The 18,635-nt window shown below is 38.3% G+C and overlaps 1 protein-coding gene across 2 annotated transcripts in view; it reads left to right on the top strand.

The window, feature by feature from the left end:
* LOC101087240 (protein adenylyltransferase SelO-like) overlaps window positions 1-18,635 on the top strand; it is a 36,320-nt gene that overhangs the window by 2,107 nt on the left and 15,578 nt on the right. For both annotated transcript variants that reach the window (XM_045061032.1, XM_011283638.4), the window contains exons 2-14: window positions 1,871-1,989; window positions 2,622-2,750; window positions 6,041-6,105; window positions 6,190-6,246; window positions 6,340-6,438; window positions 6,628-6,695; window positions 8,466-8,553; window positions 10,104-10,173; window positions 11,411-11,483; window positions 13,108-13,191; window positions 13,888-14,017; window positions 18,396-18,440; window positions 18,537-18,618. In XM_045061032.1, the coding sequence (XP_044916967.1) occupies window positions 1,871-1,989; window positions 2,622-2,750; window positions 6,041-6,105; window positions 6,190-6,246; window positions 6,340-6,438; window positions 6,628-6,695; window positions 8,466-8,553; window positions 10,104-10,173; window positions 11,411-11,483; window positions 13,108-13,191; window positions 13,888-14,017; window positions 18,396-18,440; window positions 18,537-18,618 (1,109 nt within the window). The remainder of the gene's footprint in view (window positions 1-1,870; window positions 1,990-2,621; window positions 2,751-6,040; window positions 6,106-6,189; window positions 6,247-6,339; window positions 6,439-6,627; window positions 6,696-8,465; window positions 8,554-10,103; window positions 10,174-11,410; window positions 11,484-13,107; window positions 13,192-13,887; window positions 14,018-18,395; window positions 18,441-18,536; window positions 18,619-18,635) is intronic.

The following is an 18,635-nucleotide window of genomic DNA, read 5'->3' as shown; positions in this document are numbered from 1 at the left end:
TTGAAATCTCTGAGATGTTAAGATAGAGACTTAATATACATTTGGAATTTTCTCTTGGGTTTGTAGTGTATGACTGATTATTTGGGTAAAGTGTAGCAAAGGTAAGGAAGGGTTGGGTGCCTCTGAAGCAGCTGGCCTCTTTTTTTCCCTGACCAATGATCACATATGACTGACTAATCAACTACCGTACCAAAATGTGAACCAGTCAGTACAAAATCATGAGTATTAATGAACAGTATACATAGCCTGTGCTCTATTAAAATGTTAGGGCATCATAAAAAATGCATTAATTATAATTTAGTCTATTTCCACACAGTGGATCTCTTAAAAGAGACTCAAATACATTGTTGGATCTTCTACTTTTAATCATATTGTCAGGTTTTCTGTGGCAATGCTGAAATCATTTGTTTTTTGGTTGGCTACCCATTTGTTCTCCATGATGTGCCTTCTTTACCATGTATTTAGGGGAAAGTGTAAAGGTTAAATCTGGTCCACATTTGCCTCTTTTTATACTCCTACGGGAAAGATAGATGATCACTCTTATTTCTGTTACAACTTGCCATTTGGTTCACCTAGGCTTGAGTGGGACAAATAAAAGTTATGCCAAACAGTTGAACTGATTGTCCCAATGCCACCTTTCTCTACTGATTACAAATATCATTTTAATTATATAGAGCATTCTTAACATTACTTTGGACTGTTTCTGTGCTTTTCACTGAGTCCCTTTGGTCTTTGCATCTATCTTAACCTTTTAGTTATCTTATTTATTTATTTATTTATTTATTTATTTATTTAATTATTTATTTAGAGCAAGTAGGGGACAGGAGCAAAGGGAATCTTAAGCAGGCTCCACACTTAGAGCAGAGCTCGACCTGGGTCAATCCCCACGACCCTGGGATCATGACCTGAGCCAAAATCAAGAGTCGGATGCTTAACCGACTGAGCCACCCAGGTGCCCCAGCTAATTGTGTTCTTATAATTTATAATATGATAGGAAAACTCCCATTTCTCTCTAAAAAAATAATTTTTATTTTTCAAGATTTACACTTAAGATGATCTGTTTCTTCGGAAAAGCTCTACTGGGATTTTGGCCGGATATCCATATGTTTATTAAATAATTTGACTACACTGACATCTTGATAATATCTCTATCCAGAAACAAAATTTTGTGTCCCCTTGTTTTGTAATTTTAGTAGTACACCTACCGTCTTCTGTTTGTTTTTTTGTTTTAACTGGTTGGTTTTAGGAAAACATTAAGATTTTAAAAATTGAATGTAAAATAAAATATGTTGAGTATCTAAAGCATGTTCAAAGCTCTCTTTTTTTGTACAGCTTTTAAAATAAGGTAGATGTGCTTTACTACGTGTTTTATACATTTAGTAAAACATCTGTTGCCTGGTATTAGAATTTTTGTGCATATCTGTTTCCTTCAGTAATTACGATTTTCTGAAGGACAGAAAGAATGTGATTAACTGCCTAATATTTTTTGGTTGGATTCCATTGAATTGGCTGTTACTATAATTGTAAAATTGTAATGCAGCTCACCTCTGCTTTATTTATACATTCTTATTTATAAATATGTTGTGCATCCTGTTGGTCTCCTATAAATGAAAATCCTTGAAGACAGGGTATGTGTCTTGGTTTAAACTTTTTCCATCTCCCATCTTCTTGGGTGGTTCCATCTACTGTATTAGATGAATATTGGATAGCTATGGTTGAAAATGATAGAATAGGCTTTAACCCAAGTGGGAAGAAAATAGCGGTATAAATTAATTTTCCTGAAGAACCGTAGCCCTTCTAAGGAATATTAATGCTATGTTTGCAATAAATGAGAACACTGAGTTTTTTTGTGTTTTTTTTTTTTAATCAGCTGTGTTGCCAGTTGATCCTGTTAAAGAAAACTATGTTCGTAAAGTGAAAAACTGTATTTTTTCAATTGCCGTCCCTACTCCTTTGAAATCAAGAGTACGTCTTGTAGCAGTTTCAAAGGTTAGGCTTGATTTTTTTTTCACAACACAGATACATAATTCACTGTAAATTTTGTCTAAAAAGATATTCATACTTTTTAGAGTTGAATTGTTAGGTGATAAATGCCTATCTTTGTGTTCAAAATTCACACACACTTGGAGTATGTAATTCTTAGAAATCACTTTTTGCTATTGATTCCTGGAGCTAGTACTCCATTTCATCTTAAAGTTATCTTACAGGAAAATATACTTTTTGGAAGAAGGGGGGTAAGTAAGTTAAATTCTTAAAAATGGGCTCTAATAATAGATTCTAAATTGTTCTCTCATGATACAATTGAATTGGGGAATAGAAATAAGACATTTTCTTTTTTTCTAGTTCTTTTAAAGAATACGAACTAGGAAAAATATTGTTTTACCATGCATCACAAGAAATACATAAAAAATTTTAAACTAAGAACTAATTTTCCTAAATAGCGTAAATAATCATATAAAGTACGATACATCTCTCATGAAAAAATATTAATGTACTTTTGGAAGAGCTTCTTTTAATTTTCTTTTTTCCATCAAGTCTCCTTTGTTAAAAATTCTTAAAGGATTACTTAAGTTTGTAAGGCTTTTTTTGTTTGTTTGTTTTCTTGTTTTTTCCTGCCTCAGGAAGTTCTAGAAGATATTTTGGACCTTGATTTATCTGTCTCAGAAACAGATGATTTTATCCAGCTTGTGAGTGGTGAAAAGATAGTATCTGGATCCATTCCATTGGCTCACAGATATGGTGGCCACCAGGTAGGAGTAGCATCTGCATTACTTCCCTTATGTAAATATAAACAGTTGGTGGAAATACAGTCCCATTAATGAAATTACTTTGCATTGATTCCTTTGTTAGTGTACTGAGATGTCAACAAGGTGTTTCTAGAAGAATGTGTTATCCTAAGATGCTCGTAATTAGCTGATGTGATTTCTTGCCGTGTTAAAAAGAAAACCCAAGTTTCTTTGATGGAATTGAGAAAACCGGGGCAGCACCAATATAAAATTTCTGTGAATTATCGCTAGGTAACTCATTTGGTGAAGTTTTGGCAAGAGATTTAGGTAAAGCAGCACAAAAAGTCAATATAAAATCTCAGAAGGATAAAGAGATTATAGTTTTGCCAGGACAGCTGTGCAACAAAGTTTTAGAACTGCTAGAAGCTGCTAGAATTTAATTAGGACTAATTGGGGGTATTATGTATGTTGAAGCAATTAAGAATGTGCCTTCTAGAAATAAGATATTGAAGCAAGTTCAGGGTGTGGTGGTATCTGACTAATTAAAAACAAAGAAGGAACACAGGACTAATTGTTGAACTTGCTGTGACTTTCCTGTGAACCAGATAAGATTAGGCTGGGTGGCTTAGCCAGTTAAGTGTCTGACTTCAGCTCAGGTCATGATCATGGGTTTGAGCCCTGCCTCGGGCTCTGTGTTGACAGCTCAGAGCCTGGAGCCTGCTTTAGATTCTGTGTCTCCCTCTCTCTCTGTCCCTCCCCTGCTTGCACCGACTCCTCTCTCAAAAATAAATAAACGTTAAATTTTTTTTTTTAATTTAACACTCTGATTGTCCCGAGGCTGGTTTACTCTGGAATAATTTTTAGGAATGGTAACAAAGTGTAATAGGGTGGGAGTAAGGATTAAGTCAGGAAACATGAAAAGTGCTTCCATGATACCTATTATAATAATGATAGTATCAGGCTCTGGTCTCTTGGGGGCAGGTAATTCCTTTCAGATTTTTGTTGCTTTCATTCCTCAGTGTCCTAAGAAGCAAAAGCATCATAGAAGCTAAGCTAACACAAGCTTGAGAAGCAAAGTGACATAGACCACTAATTAGAATTGAGAAAGACTTTAAGGGTCATATGTGACAAACTTAAACCTCAGTGTGTTGATCTGTAATGTGCAAGGGTTGACCAATACCATTCCAGGAGTTGTGAGAAGTGCTGTGGCAAAGAAATCCACTTACTTTAACACTCCATTTTTCAAACATACTTGACTGCAGGGTTTTAGTGTGCTGTTCTTAAGGAATAATTATTAACATTTTGCTGAACTATGTTTCTCAATTTAGAAACTTCTGGACTATATGATCCTTATGGTTTTGTTTTGTTTTGTTTTGTTTTGTTTAGCTCCCAAATATAGGGATCCCGTGGTTCAAAAAGTCATTCCCCATATAGGTTAAATTTATTAGCATTTTGTACCAGTACTCACGTGTACTGTTGAAGTATGAATGCAAACCTTAAGCTCTGCAGAGTTTTGTTAAGCTGTATTTTTTTGTAGGTTTACTTTGTAATATAGTAAGTTAGATGAATCTTTTATCAATTTCACATTTCATCTCTTCTTCCCTCTTTATAATTTGAAATTACAAATATTTATAAGGACGGCTTTGTCCTTTTGAACAATAAATGGTTTCTCTTTTATTAACAGAGAATTACCTTCTTATTTCCCCTGACTTCACTCCTGCCTCTGGATTCACCATTCTTTCTACTTCTTTTTCATGGTGTGGCATATACCTAACGTATTGTTTTAGAAATTGCCGAAGCATCTCTCAGATTTGTGCTCTTAGAGGTATTATGTAGCTGAAATTAACGGTGATCTGTTCCTGGTTAAGATGAAAAAATACCAGGTAGATTTTTCTCAATTTCATGTTTTTCTCTCAAAACTATAAACATAGTTTAAATATTTCACAGCTGTTTATAAAACTCCATTTATGTGCCAGGAGCTATAATGGTGAATGAGACCTGTCCCCTTTGTTCAGATTGTTAATACTCTAGGGGAGGGGACAGATAAAGAAACAAATTCTATAACATCCAATTATAGAACACCAACAAAACATGAAAGGGGTAAGTATAGGAGTTATGGGAATTCACAGAACCACCTTCCTAGTCCCAGAAAGTCAGAGACCACTTTCTGGTGGAAGTGACATGCATGTAGAAAACGGAGTCCTGTCCAAGTTAGCAAATCACCGTTAGCAGTAAAAATAATTACCAACTTAGGAGCGCTTGCGTATAGTACAAAGCATTTCTTAGCATTCATTCTTACACCTGGCAAGGGTTAGCTCATTTTACAGAAATGAAAGGTCAGCCTCAGTGGGATTAAGTCACTCAAATTTCCATAGGTAGTAAGTGGCATAACTGGGAGTTGGGCAACTGCAAACAGAAAAATTTGGAAACAGTCAATCATGCAAGTTCAAAAGCAATTTTTTGAGTTACAAGTATGTTCCTGATTTCACACTGCATGCATATAATATTGGCAAACCTTCTATGAATAAATTGTTCCTAGTTCATATTCTGGAATTAAATAGATCAATAGGTCAGTTCTAAGTATTCTACACCCAACAAGCTTGAGCTCAGCTGTAAGATGATGAAGTGAATTATATGTCTTAAATTTATATTCTTAAAATAAATTTCACTTATGTTTTATTGATTGAATTTCATCTTCACCTTTATTCAAGTTGTTGATTATTATAATCCTAAAAATGCCATTCTCAATTAAAAAAATTCTCAATTAAAAATGTACCTAAAGTACCTAAAACCATCAGAAACAATTAAAAAAATTTAATGTTTATTTATTTTTGAGATAGAGCAAACAGGGGAGGGACAGAGAGAGAGGGAGACACAGAATCCAAAGCAGGCTCCAGTCTCTCAGCTGTCAGCACAGAGCCTGACACGGGGCTTGAACCCATGAGCTGCAAGATCATGACCTGAGCCAAAGTTGGATGCTCAACCAACTGAGCCACTCAGACATCCCTCAATTTTTGTAATGTTTATTTTTGAGACAGAGACAGAATGCAAGCGGTGGAGGGTCAAAGAGAGAGGGAAGATAAAGAATCCAAAGCAGGCTCCAGTCTCTGAGCTGTCAGCACAGAGCCTGATGTGGGGCTCGAACTCATGAACCTCAAGATCATGACCTGAGCCAAAAGTTGGACACCTAAACGACTGAGCCACCCGGGCACCCCAACCCATTCTCAATTTTGACAAAAAAGCTTTGGCTATAAAATTACTATGAAAGCTTTAAGGACTAATAAGCATGAATAATTTCCCTTTTTCTCCTTTAGTTTGGGATCTGGGCAGGTCAGCTTGGGGATGGAAGAGCCCATCTTCTTGGAACTTACATGAACAGGTACCACATGTTTTCTGGTGTAGTAGCTTTTCTGCTGAATATTAACATGAATCTTCTAATACTTAGATTTCTTTGTTGTTGAAGGCAGGGTGAAAACTGGGAGCTCCAATTAAAAGGCTCAGGAAAGACCCCATATTCCCGGTACAGTTTGATATTTTTTTTTTTAGTCATCTAAATAAAAATTGGTCTTGTCTTAATTACAACTGAATATCTTTTTTGTCTTATTTCCCTGAGAAATGGTGATGGCAGAGCTGTACTTCGTTCCTCAGTGAGAGAATTTTTATGCAGTGAGGCTATGCACTCTCTCAGAATTCCAACCAGCAGAGTTGCAAGGTAAATCCTTTTTCCTCAAAGCTAACTTTCAGGACCGCATCACGTTATCTCCCGACGTGTGTCAGTAAAGTGAGCAGACAAATCTCTGGCAGCGTGATTTCTCAGTGTTTCTGATGGTTTTAGGTACTTCTCGGTGGCTTGCCAGCAGCTAAGCGCTAACTTTAATTGTTGGATTCTCTTATGTTTCAGTCTGGTTGTAAGTGACGATGAAGTATGGAGAGATCAGTTCTACAATGGAAACATCGTGAAAGAACGAGGTAACAATGGTTTTTAGGAGACTTACATACAATTAGCCTAAGTTCTTCAAGAGTAACCGATACTGGACAGCTCTGTGTCGGGTCTTCTTAAAAGATGGCCCGTGGTTCTTCAAGATGTAATTGCCGCTTTATGATGTTACCATAGAATATCCTTTCTCACATCCTTATGTGCGTAGCCCTTTGGTTTCAAAGAGCAAACATCTGGGAAGTGAACAAAAATGGTTATGGACGGCCAGCAAAGTGTTACAAAGCCAGGGCGCCAAAGTTCATACGCTCCCTTCTGAGGAGAGACCCTTAGACCTTTCCTCACAGCCTCATTGCTCTTACTTCATGCTCACTTCCAGTCGGTTCCACTAGCTTTTCCCTCAGCCTTTAGTAGGTCAGAAATAAAAAAAATTAGGAAGGGGTGAGAAGTGTGGAAAGGGAAACAGTGAGAGAAACTTGACCCTGAATCTCTGGGCAGGGAGGAGAATTGAAAATCAGTAAGGAATACATTTTATTTCTTTGTTGTTTGCTTGTTTTTTAAGTAAGCTCTATGCCCCACGTGGAGCTTGACCTCACTACCCTGAGATCAAGAGTCACATGCTGTACTGACTAAACCAGCAGGTGCCCTAATAATAAACTTATTTAACAACTTAAACAACAGAGTTATTGAGAGCTGCTGACAGCCCTACATGCTCTCTCGGGTCCTGTGGACGTGACCATATAACAGAGGATTTTTACTGATGTTCTCAATGATTTGCTAAGTGCACGTTATATTCTTTATACTTCATGCCTGATATGTTTTGACAAGATTTTCATAAAAAAACAATCTCCCTAAAGTCTTCATGCTTAAAGGAACGAAGGATTATTTATCTTTGAGATTAGGAAGGACTTTAGTAGGGGGAGAAGGGGAGGGGCCCATGGAGTAGGGAAAGAGGGAGCAGCAGGTATTGGATCCTGGCAGAGCAGGACGTTTAGTTGCCTGGGATAGACTTCATCTTGACATCTAAACACACATAAGTACAGCATTCCTTGTGGGAAAAAAAAAAAAAACCCCGCGAATTCTATTTACTAGTTGTTTTACTACTATAGTCAGGACGGAAGGCTGTGAACACTAACACAAAAATGCATAGACTCACTTTATTTCTTTAGTGCATGCGTAAGTTAGAACATACATAAACATTTATTTATTGAAGTTAATTTTCAATTAGTTACACCAATAGAAGGCACTTGCAGGGACTATGCCACGGAAAGCATTCACGGATTCCCTATTTCAGGATAAGTTACAGGGAAAAGGTCACAACAGAGGAGACTGGGAGTCCCATGTTTGCAGCCTGACTGAGCAGCCTTCGGTGAGGTTGGAGCCTTGGTATTTCTGAAAGTGTTGTGGCTACTGACACTCTGATTCAAGGCTTAAAGAAATAGAGAAAAACCCTTGATCCTTTCTAGGGTATAAATTAGTTTTTTTCTGATAAATTCAGTTACTGTATTATTTTTTATTAAAATAATTTAAATTTGGAGGCACCTGGTTGGCTCAGTTGTTTGAATGTTTGACTCTTGATTTCAGCTCAGGTCATGATCCCAGGGTCGTGGGATTGAACCCCATGTCAGACTCCACACTGAGCGTGGAGTCTGCTTGAGTTTCTCTCCCTCTCTGCCTTTTTCTCTCTCATTCAAATAAATAAATAAATAAATAAAATAAAGTAAATAAAATAATTTAAATTTTAAGAAAACCATATTATGCTATATTTGCATAGTTTAACTTATGCTGAAATGTTTGTTTTTCAGGTGCTGTAGTGCTGCGTGTTGCAAAATCATGGTTTAGAATTGGATCATTAGAAATTTTGGCTCATTATGGTGAACTGGATTTACTAAGGTTAGAAAGTGAGGTTTTTTTTTTGTTAAATGACAGAAGACAATTAAAAAATGCTTATATACATGCTGTGAAGCTAAAACATCTTTGGTTTTCTTATAAGTAAAACCAAATATTTCAATAAATAATTATTTTTAAAGCTATGTGCCTAATATCACGTGGGTTTTCTAGGAAGCTAAAAGAAGTGTGAGACACAGTAGACCCTTTCCCCAAGGAATTTTTAATCTCAAATGCAACTATCAACTGTGAGGGTCTGTGCCATTCAGAGACCTAGGTGGAAATGACTCAAACCCCCCACTTCTGCAGCCTGCAGAGCTCGAAAGATCTCCTTATAACTTCTGGGATTCCCACGGTTTTGACATGTGTGAGATGCCTGTTTTGCTCTGGGTTGACCCAGACTTGAAACTTAGCCCCTTCAATAGGACAAAAACAGGGGCGCTTAGGTGGTTTAGTCGGTTAAGCGTCTGACTTCGGCTCAGGTCATGATCTCACAGTTCATGAGTTCAAGCCCTGCGTCAGGCTCTGTACTGACAGCTTGGGGCCTGGAGCCTGCCTCAGATTCTGTGTCTCCCTCTCTCTCTGCTCCTCTCCCACTCGCACTCTGTCTTTCTCTCTCAACAAATAAATAAACATTAAAAAAAATAGGACAAAATGAACCAAACAGGAGAATTTACACAAAGCATTTAAGAACAGGTGCATCTTGGTGAAGATTTTTCTGCAGGGGAGACAGAGGATTGCTTCAAAAGAGCAAAAGCAATTCTTCCCCTTGCATCATGCAGTACAGCTTCCAGCATTTTCTGATATCTTGGTGCCTGTGATATCTGTGCTTACAAAATTTCATCTTCCTTCAGCAGACTTAGCAAGATGCGTTTTCAGAAAAAAATTTCTTCATTTAAGAGGAATTCTGTTTCCTTTTGTTAAGATAACACAGTTTTAAAAACTCATAAAAATTCTCATAGGCAAACTAGAATCATTAGGAATGTGGGTCCTATATTGTAGTTATGAGCTTAATAAATCCAGATTCCACCTGATCCACCAAGAATATGGAGAGAAAAGACATTGAGGGAAATGAATAAGCAAAACAGAGAAGTCATCACATTGGTCACGAGGGGTCTCTGTGTCTCTTACGTTAGCAAATGTTTACTGAGCTCGTGGTCATCCCTGCTTGTTGAGAGAGTTGTCTATACTCGCTGGGCATTATTTCTAACTTCCCATTTGTTTTTTCGTTCACTTCTGCTTGGATTCTGGGTCTGGGTCTTGTCAGGATTTGCATAGGGTGCAGCATACAGCAGGTGCAGGACATGTACACTGGGTATGTACTGAACTAAGCTGACTCTGTAACATAATCAGATGGAATCTAATCCTATCTTAGAAACACATTTCCAGTTTTAACTGGTGTTGAGGAAAGATTTCTCTATGGCTGTTTTGGGAGTAAAATCTTATTTCAGTTTTTAAAAATTTAAGCTTGAATCAAATGGCTTCCTGAATGTCAAGGGTGGATTTAGATGGTTTGATACGGAGGCATGCCGATACTCTCCCCTTCTTCTCTCTAGGACATTATTAGACTTCATCATACGGGAGCATTTCCCCTCAGTAGAGGTCGCAGAACCTAACAGATACGTGGTAAGTTTTTAAAGACAAAGGGTGGTATTTGGTCTTCTCTCATTGCTTGTCAACATCAACGGTTACAACTTATAACTTAAAGAACTAAAGGTAGGAAAGAAAAAAGAGCACTCTTAACATTTTGTTAGAGGAAGAGAAGGTGAACCACTTCAGAAACAAGACACAGATAAGAAAGTGGTTTTGTGGGACACCTGGGTGGCTCAGTCGTTGAGTATCCAGCTTCGGCTCAGGTCATGATCTCATGGTTCTTGGGTTTGGCCCCTGGAGCCTTCTTCGGGTTCTGTGTCTCCCTCTCTCTCTGCTCCTCCCCCGCTTGCACTCTGTCTCTTTCTCTCAAAAATAAATAAACATTAAAAAAAAAAAAGCGGATTTGTTTGAAAGGAGCTAGAGAAAAAGAACAGATACTACTGCATCCTGACTCTAGACATTATTTTTTGTGCAGCGTTTGTAACTTGGTCCTATGTGTTCTTTTCTCACATGTGAGATATATGGATATTTCTATATTAGTCATTCCAAAATACACATAATCCATAACAAGAAAACATGTGATTTTCTTTTCTTTTCTTTTGTTTTCTTTCTTTCTTTCTTTCTTTCTTTCTTTCTTTCTTTCTTTCTTTCTTTCTTTCTTTCTTTCTTTCTAGGTTTATTTATTTATTTTGAGAGACAGTGTGAGCAGGGGAGAGCAGAGAGAAAGGGAGACACAGAATCCCAAGCGGGCTCCAGCTCTGAGCTGTCAGTACGGAACATGACGTGGGGCTCAAACTCACGAACCATGAGACCATGACTTGAGCCTCAACCGAGAGTCAGATGCTTAACCGACCGAGCCACCCAGGCACCCCTAATTTTCTGTTCTTGTGGAAATGTTTTGATCATTGTACCCTCTTTTACCCTCTTAGCAGTCACAGAGAATGGAATGGCATTATTTTTGTTGGCCATTCGTTTCAAAGTTTAAGAACTCACTTTACTTTTAACTCCCTTGTGCTGAATTCTAATGCTTTCCCTGTTCTTACTGGACGTGGGGAAAGCCTGGCCATAATACTTTGTCTGAGCCATTAGAGATTATTTCTTGCTAATTCCCTACATTCTTCCATGTTTTTCTTACACCTAGTAATTTCCATTTCTTTAGTTAGGTTTTGGCTCTCTGAATGTTTTCCATGTTCTCCTTGTGACTTACCAGAAGATCCTAAAAGAGTATGCATTCCTGAAAAATCTGACAAATTTCTGAATTTTATTTTAGGATTTCTTCTCTGTTGTGGTATCAGAGACAGCACAACTCATTGCCTTGTGGATGTCTGTTGGTTTTGCTCATGGTAAGTTATCTACTGATGTGTCATTTTTCTGTTGGGGAAGTAGAGTTAATTTGTTGAAGCAGAAGACTTCTTTTTTGTGTGCCTCAAAATATTCCTGCTGATGAGCTTCTTAACATTTATAGCCTATGAATTTGTTTTCAGCAACAGAGAAACAATTTTCTCGTGTTTGAAATGGTTTTGAGGGGAACAGTATACACAAAATAGAGCAGGCATCCTCAATTTGATGAGGATGTTATTACCTGTAAAGCTTTTTAACCTCGTGGCTACATGTATTATATTTAGATCTCTTTAAAGCTGTTTTAAAAATCTGAAGTATAAAAGCACTACATGCCTAAGGTAAAGAATTTAAAATATACAGAAGTGAGGGGTGCCTGGATGGCTCAGTCAGTTAAGCGGCTGGCTTCGGCTCAGGTCATGATCTCGTGGTTCGTGGGTTCAAGCCCCGTGTCAGGCTCTGTGTTGGCAGCCTGGAGCCTGGAGCCTGCTTCAGATTCTGTGTCTCCCTTTCTCTTGGCCTCTTTCCCATTCATGCTCTGTCTCTCAATAATGAATAAACATTAAAAAAATGCTTTAAAATATACAGAAGTGAGTGTGAATTCCATTTTCCAGGGCAATCATTGTTAACCATTTCCTATCAATTCTTTTGGACTGTTTTGGAGGATATTCATAATCTTTGAAAAAAGCAGGCCTGGCTTGTATGTATGAAGCCATCTTGTGTGTGAAGTTGCATAGGGAGGAATATGTGCCTGAACTAAGAATAACTGAAAAACAAATCGTACACTTACTAATGTGTCTAGATAAATACCAAACGGAATTCCCACATTGCAAAACTTCTTGAAATCCGCTTAGCTTATCACACACATACTCCGTGTATCTCTCTTGGGGTGGTTGGGGTAGGGAGAGCGGGCTCAGCATTTCAGAGTTTTTGCTATTATGAACTCTGCTGCAGTGACTACCATGCAACTGTATCTTTGTATTCTTGAAGGTGACTTTTTGAGGATAGACCCCTAAAGTGGAATGGCTGGGTTAGAGAGTCTGTATAGTTCACGTTTTGTAAACAGAGAAAGGCTGAAACTCTATATTGGACACCGTTGCCGAATATCCTGTATGTAACAGGCTGGTGTATTCATTCCCCGGCTTCTTCCTACCCCAGCCATGGCCTCACCGGCCTGGGAGGCATACTCTCTCCCCACAGCTGGTGACTGTTACTGGAATGCATAGCCATGTTTTTCCCTTTTCTCATCCTTTGAATATGAATTAATCTTATTCCTTTATTAGCCTCAATTCCATTCCAAGTAACATATATTGTTTAAACAAATGCTAGAAATTGAGGATAAGTAAGAAGAATTTTTATTTCTTGGGGCTTTTGTTCCTGCAGTGTTTGAAATCTTTGCAGGGGGTAGGGTATAAAACAAAAGGGTAAATTTAATTTAAAAATATAGTTTTAATATATATTAAGCTATTTGGTATCACCAGTTAAACTTTCAATTGATAATCTAATTTTGCCGCATTTCCAAAACAAACGCATTTCCATTACCTTTCCTATTCTGGATAATTTTATACATTTAAAAATGCTTTATTGTTTTATTAGCGTGTTTTCAGAAACTTTTTGTTGTGGTTTCAGGTGTTTGTAATACTGATAACTTCAGTTTGTTATCCATTACAATTGACTATGGTCCATTTGGTTTTATGGAAGCCTATAATCCAGGTAAGAGTGATTTATATGTAAACATATATATGTTTACACACATATATCTTATTTCACTAAAAAATTATCAAAGGTTTATTTTAGATAAACTGTTATAGGTAATACAGTGGTGGGGTAGTAGAGAGAATTGGGTTCACTCATAAAACGTGGTACTTAATCTTCTGGGGCTATAAGGATTCAAAAATGAGTCCTTTGTGGTCTGTGCCCTTAAAGAATGACATATTAGAGAAGATGCCAGGGAGGGGAGTGGGGAACATGTGTGAGACCAATGCGGGTGTGACGTCTGGCATCTGACCCTTAGCGGCTCTGTGCCCTAGGACAAGTCACTTAACTTGGCACTTTACCAACCTATAAAATGGAGGTAACAGTAACACAATACTTACAAGGAGGGATCCAGGCGGGCTTCGTGGAGGGTGGAGGACATGACTTGAGGTAGAGTTTGAAGTATATGTGTGATCCCCTGAAAATTCTTGCAGGTTAGAACTTGCCTCTTTTAGGCAAATATTCATATTCATATTTAAAAAGAATTTCATGTGTATGGGTAGTAGTGTTTATGTTACTTTTGAGTTAAATGTTTATAGACAAAGATTTAATAAATATAAATACATCTAATAAATATAAATTTATTAAGTGTAAATATAAACTTAGAGACAATTAACCCCACTACAAAATGCTAGTGTTTTTTGTTTTCAACAGATTTTGTCCCAAACACATCTGATGATGAAGGAAGATATAAAATAGGAAATCAGGCCAATATTGGGATATTTAATTTAAACAAGTTATTGCAAGCTTTAAACCCAATACTGGATCCTAGGCAAAGGCAGCTGTGAGTAAATCCTAAATCCACTAATTAAATCTGTGTAAAAATATATTTGTATAATGATTTTTTAAAATTTGTTTTTAATGTTTATTTACTTTTGAGAGCGAGAGAGAGAGAGACAGAGCATGAGCAGGGGAGGGGCAGAGAGAGAGGAAGACACAGAATTGGAAGCAGGCTCTCAGCTGTCAGCATAGAGCCTGACACGGGCCTTGAACTCATGAACTGTGAGATCATGACCTGAGCCAAAGTTGGAGGCTTAACTGATTGAGCCACCCAGGCACCCCAAATGATCATTTTTTTTGAAAAATAAGAAACATTAAAAGCTTTTTAATGTTTATTAAAAATTATTTTAATTATTTTAAAATTTATTTACTCATTTTGAGAGTGACAGAACAAGCAGGGAGGGGCAGAGAGAGAGGGAAAGACAGAATCCCAAGCAGGCTCTGCACTGTCAGCATGGAGCCTGATGCGGGGCTCAAACCCATAAAACGTGGTATCATGACCTGAGCCAAAACCAAGAGTCAGACACTCAACAGACTGAGCCACCCAGGCACCCCTAATGTTTATTTTTGAGATAGACAGAGAGAGAGTGTGTGTGTGCATGAGCAGGGGAGGGGCAGAGAGAGAGGGACAGAGGATCCAAAGCAGGCTCTGCACTGTCAGCACAGAGCCCAATGCAGGGCTTGGGCTCACAAACTGAGATCATGATCTGAGCCAAAGTTGGATGCTTAACTGACCGGGCCTTCCAGGTGCCCCTCACATCCAATTTTCTGTCCTGTCTTCACTGCTGGCTTTTAGCCCCAAAACCAGACACAGAAGCAACAGTGTTATATATAATTCCTCACCAGCTCCCACAATCATAGGTCAAATTCCAAAAATAAATCCCTTGTTCTATAGCACCAATAAGGGTTCTGCTTCTCTGACTGTAACTGTATACCCAGTGAGAGAAATCTCTGCTGTTGTTTATGTATTGACTTTCTTCCATCCATTTCTTTTTGTGCTTCTGACACTCCATTATTTGTATGAATCCTCAATATATTCCCAATTCTTTTATTATTATTATTATTATTATTATTATTATTATTATTATTTTTACTTATGCTTTCCATTTCTTTGTATTTTTGCATAGTATTTTGTGGTATTTCTTCTAGTTGATTTTCTAGGCCACAAAATCGAGTCTCAGGAGTATCTGTCTTCTCTCTCAATTCATCTACTGAATTTTGTAGTCTGAAACAATATTTTGTAGTTCTAGAATGCCTACTGAGGTATAGTTTGTTCTTGTTAAGTATCTTATTATTATTATTATTTTCATATTGTTATCTGTCTCCAAGAGCAGTTCCATTTTACTAAGGGCCAACTGTTCTGTCGTTCCTTCGTTTTTCTTCTCCGCGGGTACGAGCCCACTTTGGTACTGTGTTACTTCCCTTTGGCTCTCTGTTGGGGCTCAGCTCCAGTTATGTGGTGATACACGCTTCATGTGCCAGCAGAGTACGCACAGGCAAGTTTTCAGCTTTCCACTGGGCCTCTGGTAGGCTGCCTCTCGGCTCCCAGCTCTCCTCAGCACCAAGCTAGCATTCTCCCACCTTCTGGGGTAGACAGGTTTTAGCGGGTTTCCTGTAGGCTCGAAGAAGCCAGGGAGCCCATGAACTCTTTCCAGTAGCATATATACAGGTAGGGCCTGCTCAGCTCAGCCATGCTGTACCTCACAAGTGAGGGCCTGCAGTCCTGCCCAGACACTCCAGGCCCCAAGACTCTGTAGCCAGGGGAGAGAGGCTGAATTAGAGCAGGGAGGGGCAGGCACCAAAAATTCATTTGAACTGCCATCTTCCTTTGACATCTATCTCTGGTTTAGTCTTGGGGGGGGGGTCTTCATTAGAGTACACAGTCCTTCTCTTTCTCCACTTACTCCTATTTGGGGAAGGAAGGGTTAATGATCCGTTTGATGAATATGGGAGAAGAAACTAAACTTGTGAGGCTCCTCCTATTAATACCTCTCTTTTTGGAAAGCTGTCAGTCCAGGGAAAGAGTACATTTTCTGCTTTTTTAAATGAAAATTTTATAGGGGTGTGCCCAAGTGGGGGGGGGGGAGGTCCACAGTTGTGACTGCTGTTTTAGTAACTGAGTGAGTAAAACTTTCTAATTTAGGCACAATTTGTTAACATGCCTATTTATCCACAGACTTAAGCCATATTCTCCAGACTAGCTTTTGTCAGTGATAAAGCTGAACTTTTAATCACAATCTGACCATTGTGTGATCTCTCATTCTGAATTTAGGCTGAAGAAAAAGTGGTACATGGTTGCCTTTTTAAACAACAGAGTAAATAATAAATAGGCAACTTATTATAAATAAGTAATATTTATACTTAGTTACTCGAAATATCTCCTGTGTGTATATCAATAAGCATGAATAATAATCTAGGTATGTTAATAATTACAGAGACTGTTAAAACATTTCTTGATATAACCAGTGGACATTCAACTCCTTGAGGGCAGGATCACATTTTAATCATTTGTATGTCTTTAATGTATTTGCTAGGAGATAGAGTATATTTACCTTCTCTGTCTCCCCCGCACTCCCCTAAGTCTAAAACTTACCATTTCCAGTACAACAAGATCACAAATGGATGGCAAACCATATAGTGATTTTATTAATCCTGGGTAGCAAAAAAATTGCTACAATAAAAGTTTTATATGCCATCTATGGTTTCCTTAATGAATATATTTTAAAAATGTATTGGTAATACATCACATAGTTCAAAATCAAAGCAACATAAGATGTTATTCATTGAACAGTCACTTTTGTCTCCATTAATTTTATATCCCCTTTGCCCTGCAGAGTCCATTTATTCATGAGACAAATACTTATTGAGGTGCCCGTCACCGTTCCAAGTGCCGGGGGGATAGCAATAAATAAAACAGCACAATAATTGTGTCCTTGTGGTACTTCCTTCTGGTGGGAGAGACAGTCAAACAGAATAAATAGTTACATAGCCAATTAGAAAGGAGGTAAATACTATGGAGAAAAATAAGGCAGGGGATAGGGAAGGGTTTGCAGTTTTAAAAGGATAATCAGCATGTCACTGAGCAAAGGCTTGAAGGAGTCACAGGAGCAAGCCACACAGATGCTTGGGGAAGGGTGCTCTGGACAAGGGACTAGCCTGTGCAGAGGCCATTAGTGGGTATGTGGGGTGTTTAAGGGACAACAAGAAGGCCTCTATGGCTGCTTCAGAATGAGCAAGGGGAAGACTTGTATGGGGTGAGGTCAGTAAGGTAAAGGGAGTGGAGCTGCAGGAAGAGTTGAGCTTTTGTATAATTTAAAATACATTTAAGAATATTAAGAAATAGAGGCACCTGGGTGGCTCAGTTGGTTAAGCGACTGACTTGGTTTCAGCCCGGGTCATGATCTCATGGTTTATGAGTTCAGGCCCTACATCCAGCTCCGCAGTGTGACAGTATGGAGTCTGCTTGGGATTCTCTCTTTCACTCTCTCTCTGCTGCCCACCCCCCTCCCTTGCACACTCACATGCTCTCTTTCATTCAAAATAAATAAACATTAAAAAAAAAAGATAAGCCCCTCTTTGGGCTCTGCACTGACAGCACAGAGTCTGCTTGGGATTCTTTCTCTCTCCCTTTCTCTCTCTCTCTCTCTGCCCCTCCTCCCCTGGTTCATGCACATGCACTCTCTTTCATCGAAATAAATAAACATTAAAAAAAAAATAGAAACTAGGGGCACCTGGGTGGCTTAGTTAGTTTCGTGTCTGACTTCGACTCAGGACATGATCTAGCAACTTGCAAGTTCGAGCCCCACATTGGGCTCTCCGCTGTCAGTGCAGAGTCTGCTTTGGATCCTCTGTCCCCCATTCTCTCTGCCCCTGCCCTGCTTGCCTACTCTCCCTCTCAAAAATGAACAAACATTAAAAAAGTTAAAAAAAAAAAAGTAGAAACTTAATTTGTTTAAAGATGAGTTTAAGGCGGGGGATGCACCCGGGTGGCTCAGTCGGTTAAATGTCTGACTTGGGCTCAGGTCATGATTTCACAGTTTGTGAGTTTCAGCCCCACATTGGGCTCTGTGCTGACAGCTCAGAGCCTGGAGCCTGCTTTGGATTTGGATTCTGTGTCTCTCCTCCTCGTCTGTCTCTCTGCCCCTCCCCCACTTGTGCATGCTCCCTCTTTCTCTCTCTCTCAAAAATAAACTAACTTAAAAAAAAAGATGAGTTTAAGGTTAAGAATGCTTTAATCTTTATATTTTTATGAAATATGGGAATTGAGATTGGTAAATATAATAATTGTATTTAATACATGAAAAGGTTCACTTTGTTCTGATGATTTAAGAATGTTAATTTTAAATAAAGATTTCATTGTCCTTCCTTCTTTCTTCCTGTAGAGCTGCTCAGATTCTTGAGGGGTATCCAGTTCTTTATTATACAAGGTTTGTCCTTTTGAATACAGATATTAAAGCATCCTGGTTGGTTTGGGGACAATTCTTAAGATAGTGAGTTGAATTGAAATAACATTTCTCTTTCAGATTTAGAGAATTGTTCAAAGCCAAATTGGGATTACTTGGGGAAACAAAGGGTGATGATGATTTAATTGCATTTCTCTTACATGTGAGTTTGTCATTTTA

The sequence above is a fragment of the Felis catus genome, chromosome B4 (assembly GCF_018350175.1).
Source record: "Felis catus isolate Fca126 chromosome B4, F.catus_Fca126_mat1.0, whole genome shotgun sequence".
Taxonomy (NCBI): Eukaryota; Metazoa; Chordata; class Mammalia; order Carnivora; family Felidae; genus Felis; species Felis catus.
The sequence above is the reverse complement of the archived record's forward strand: the minus strand, read 5'-3'. Positions and strand labels throughout refer to the sequence as shown.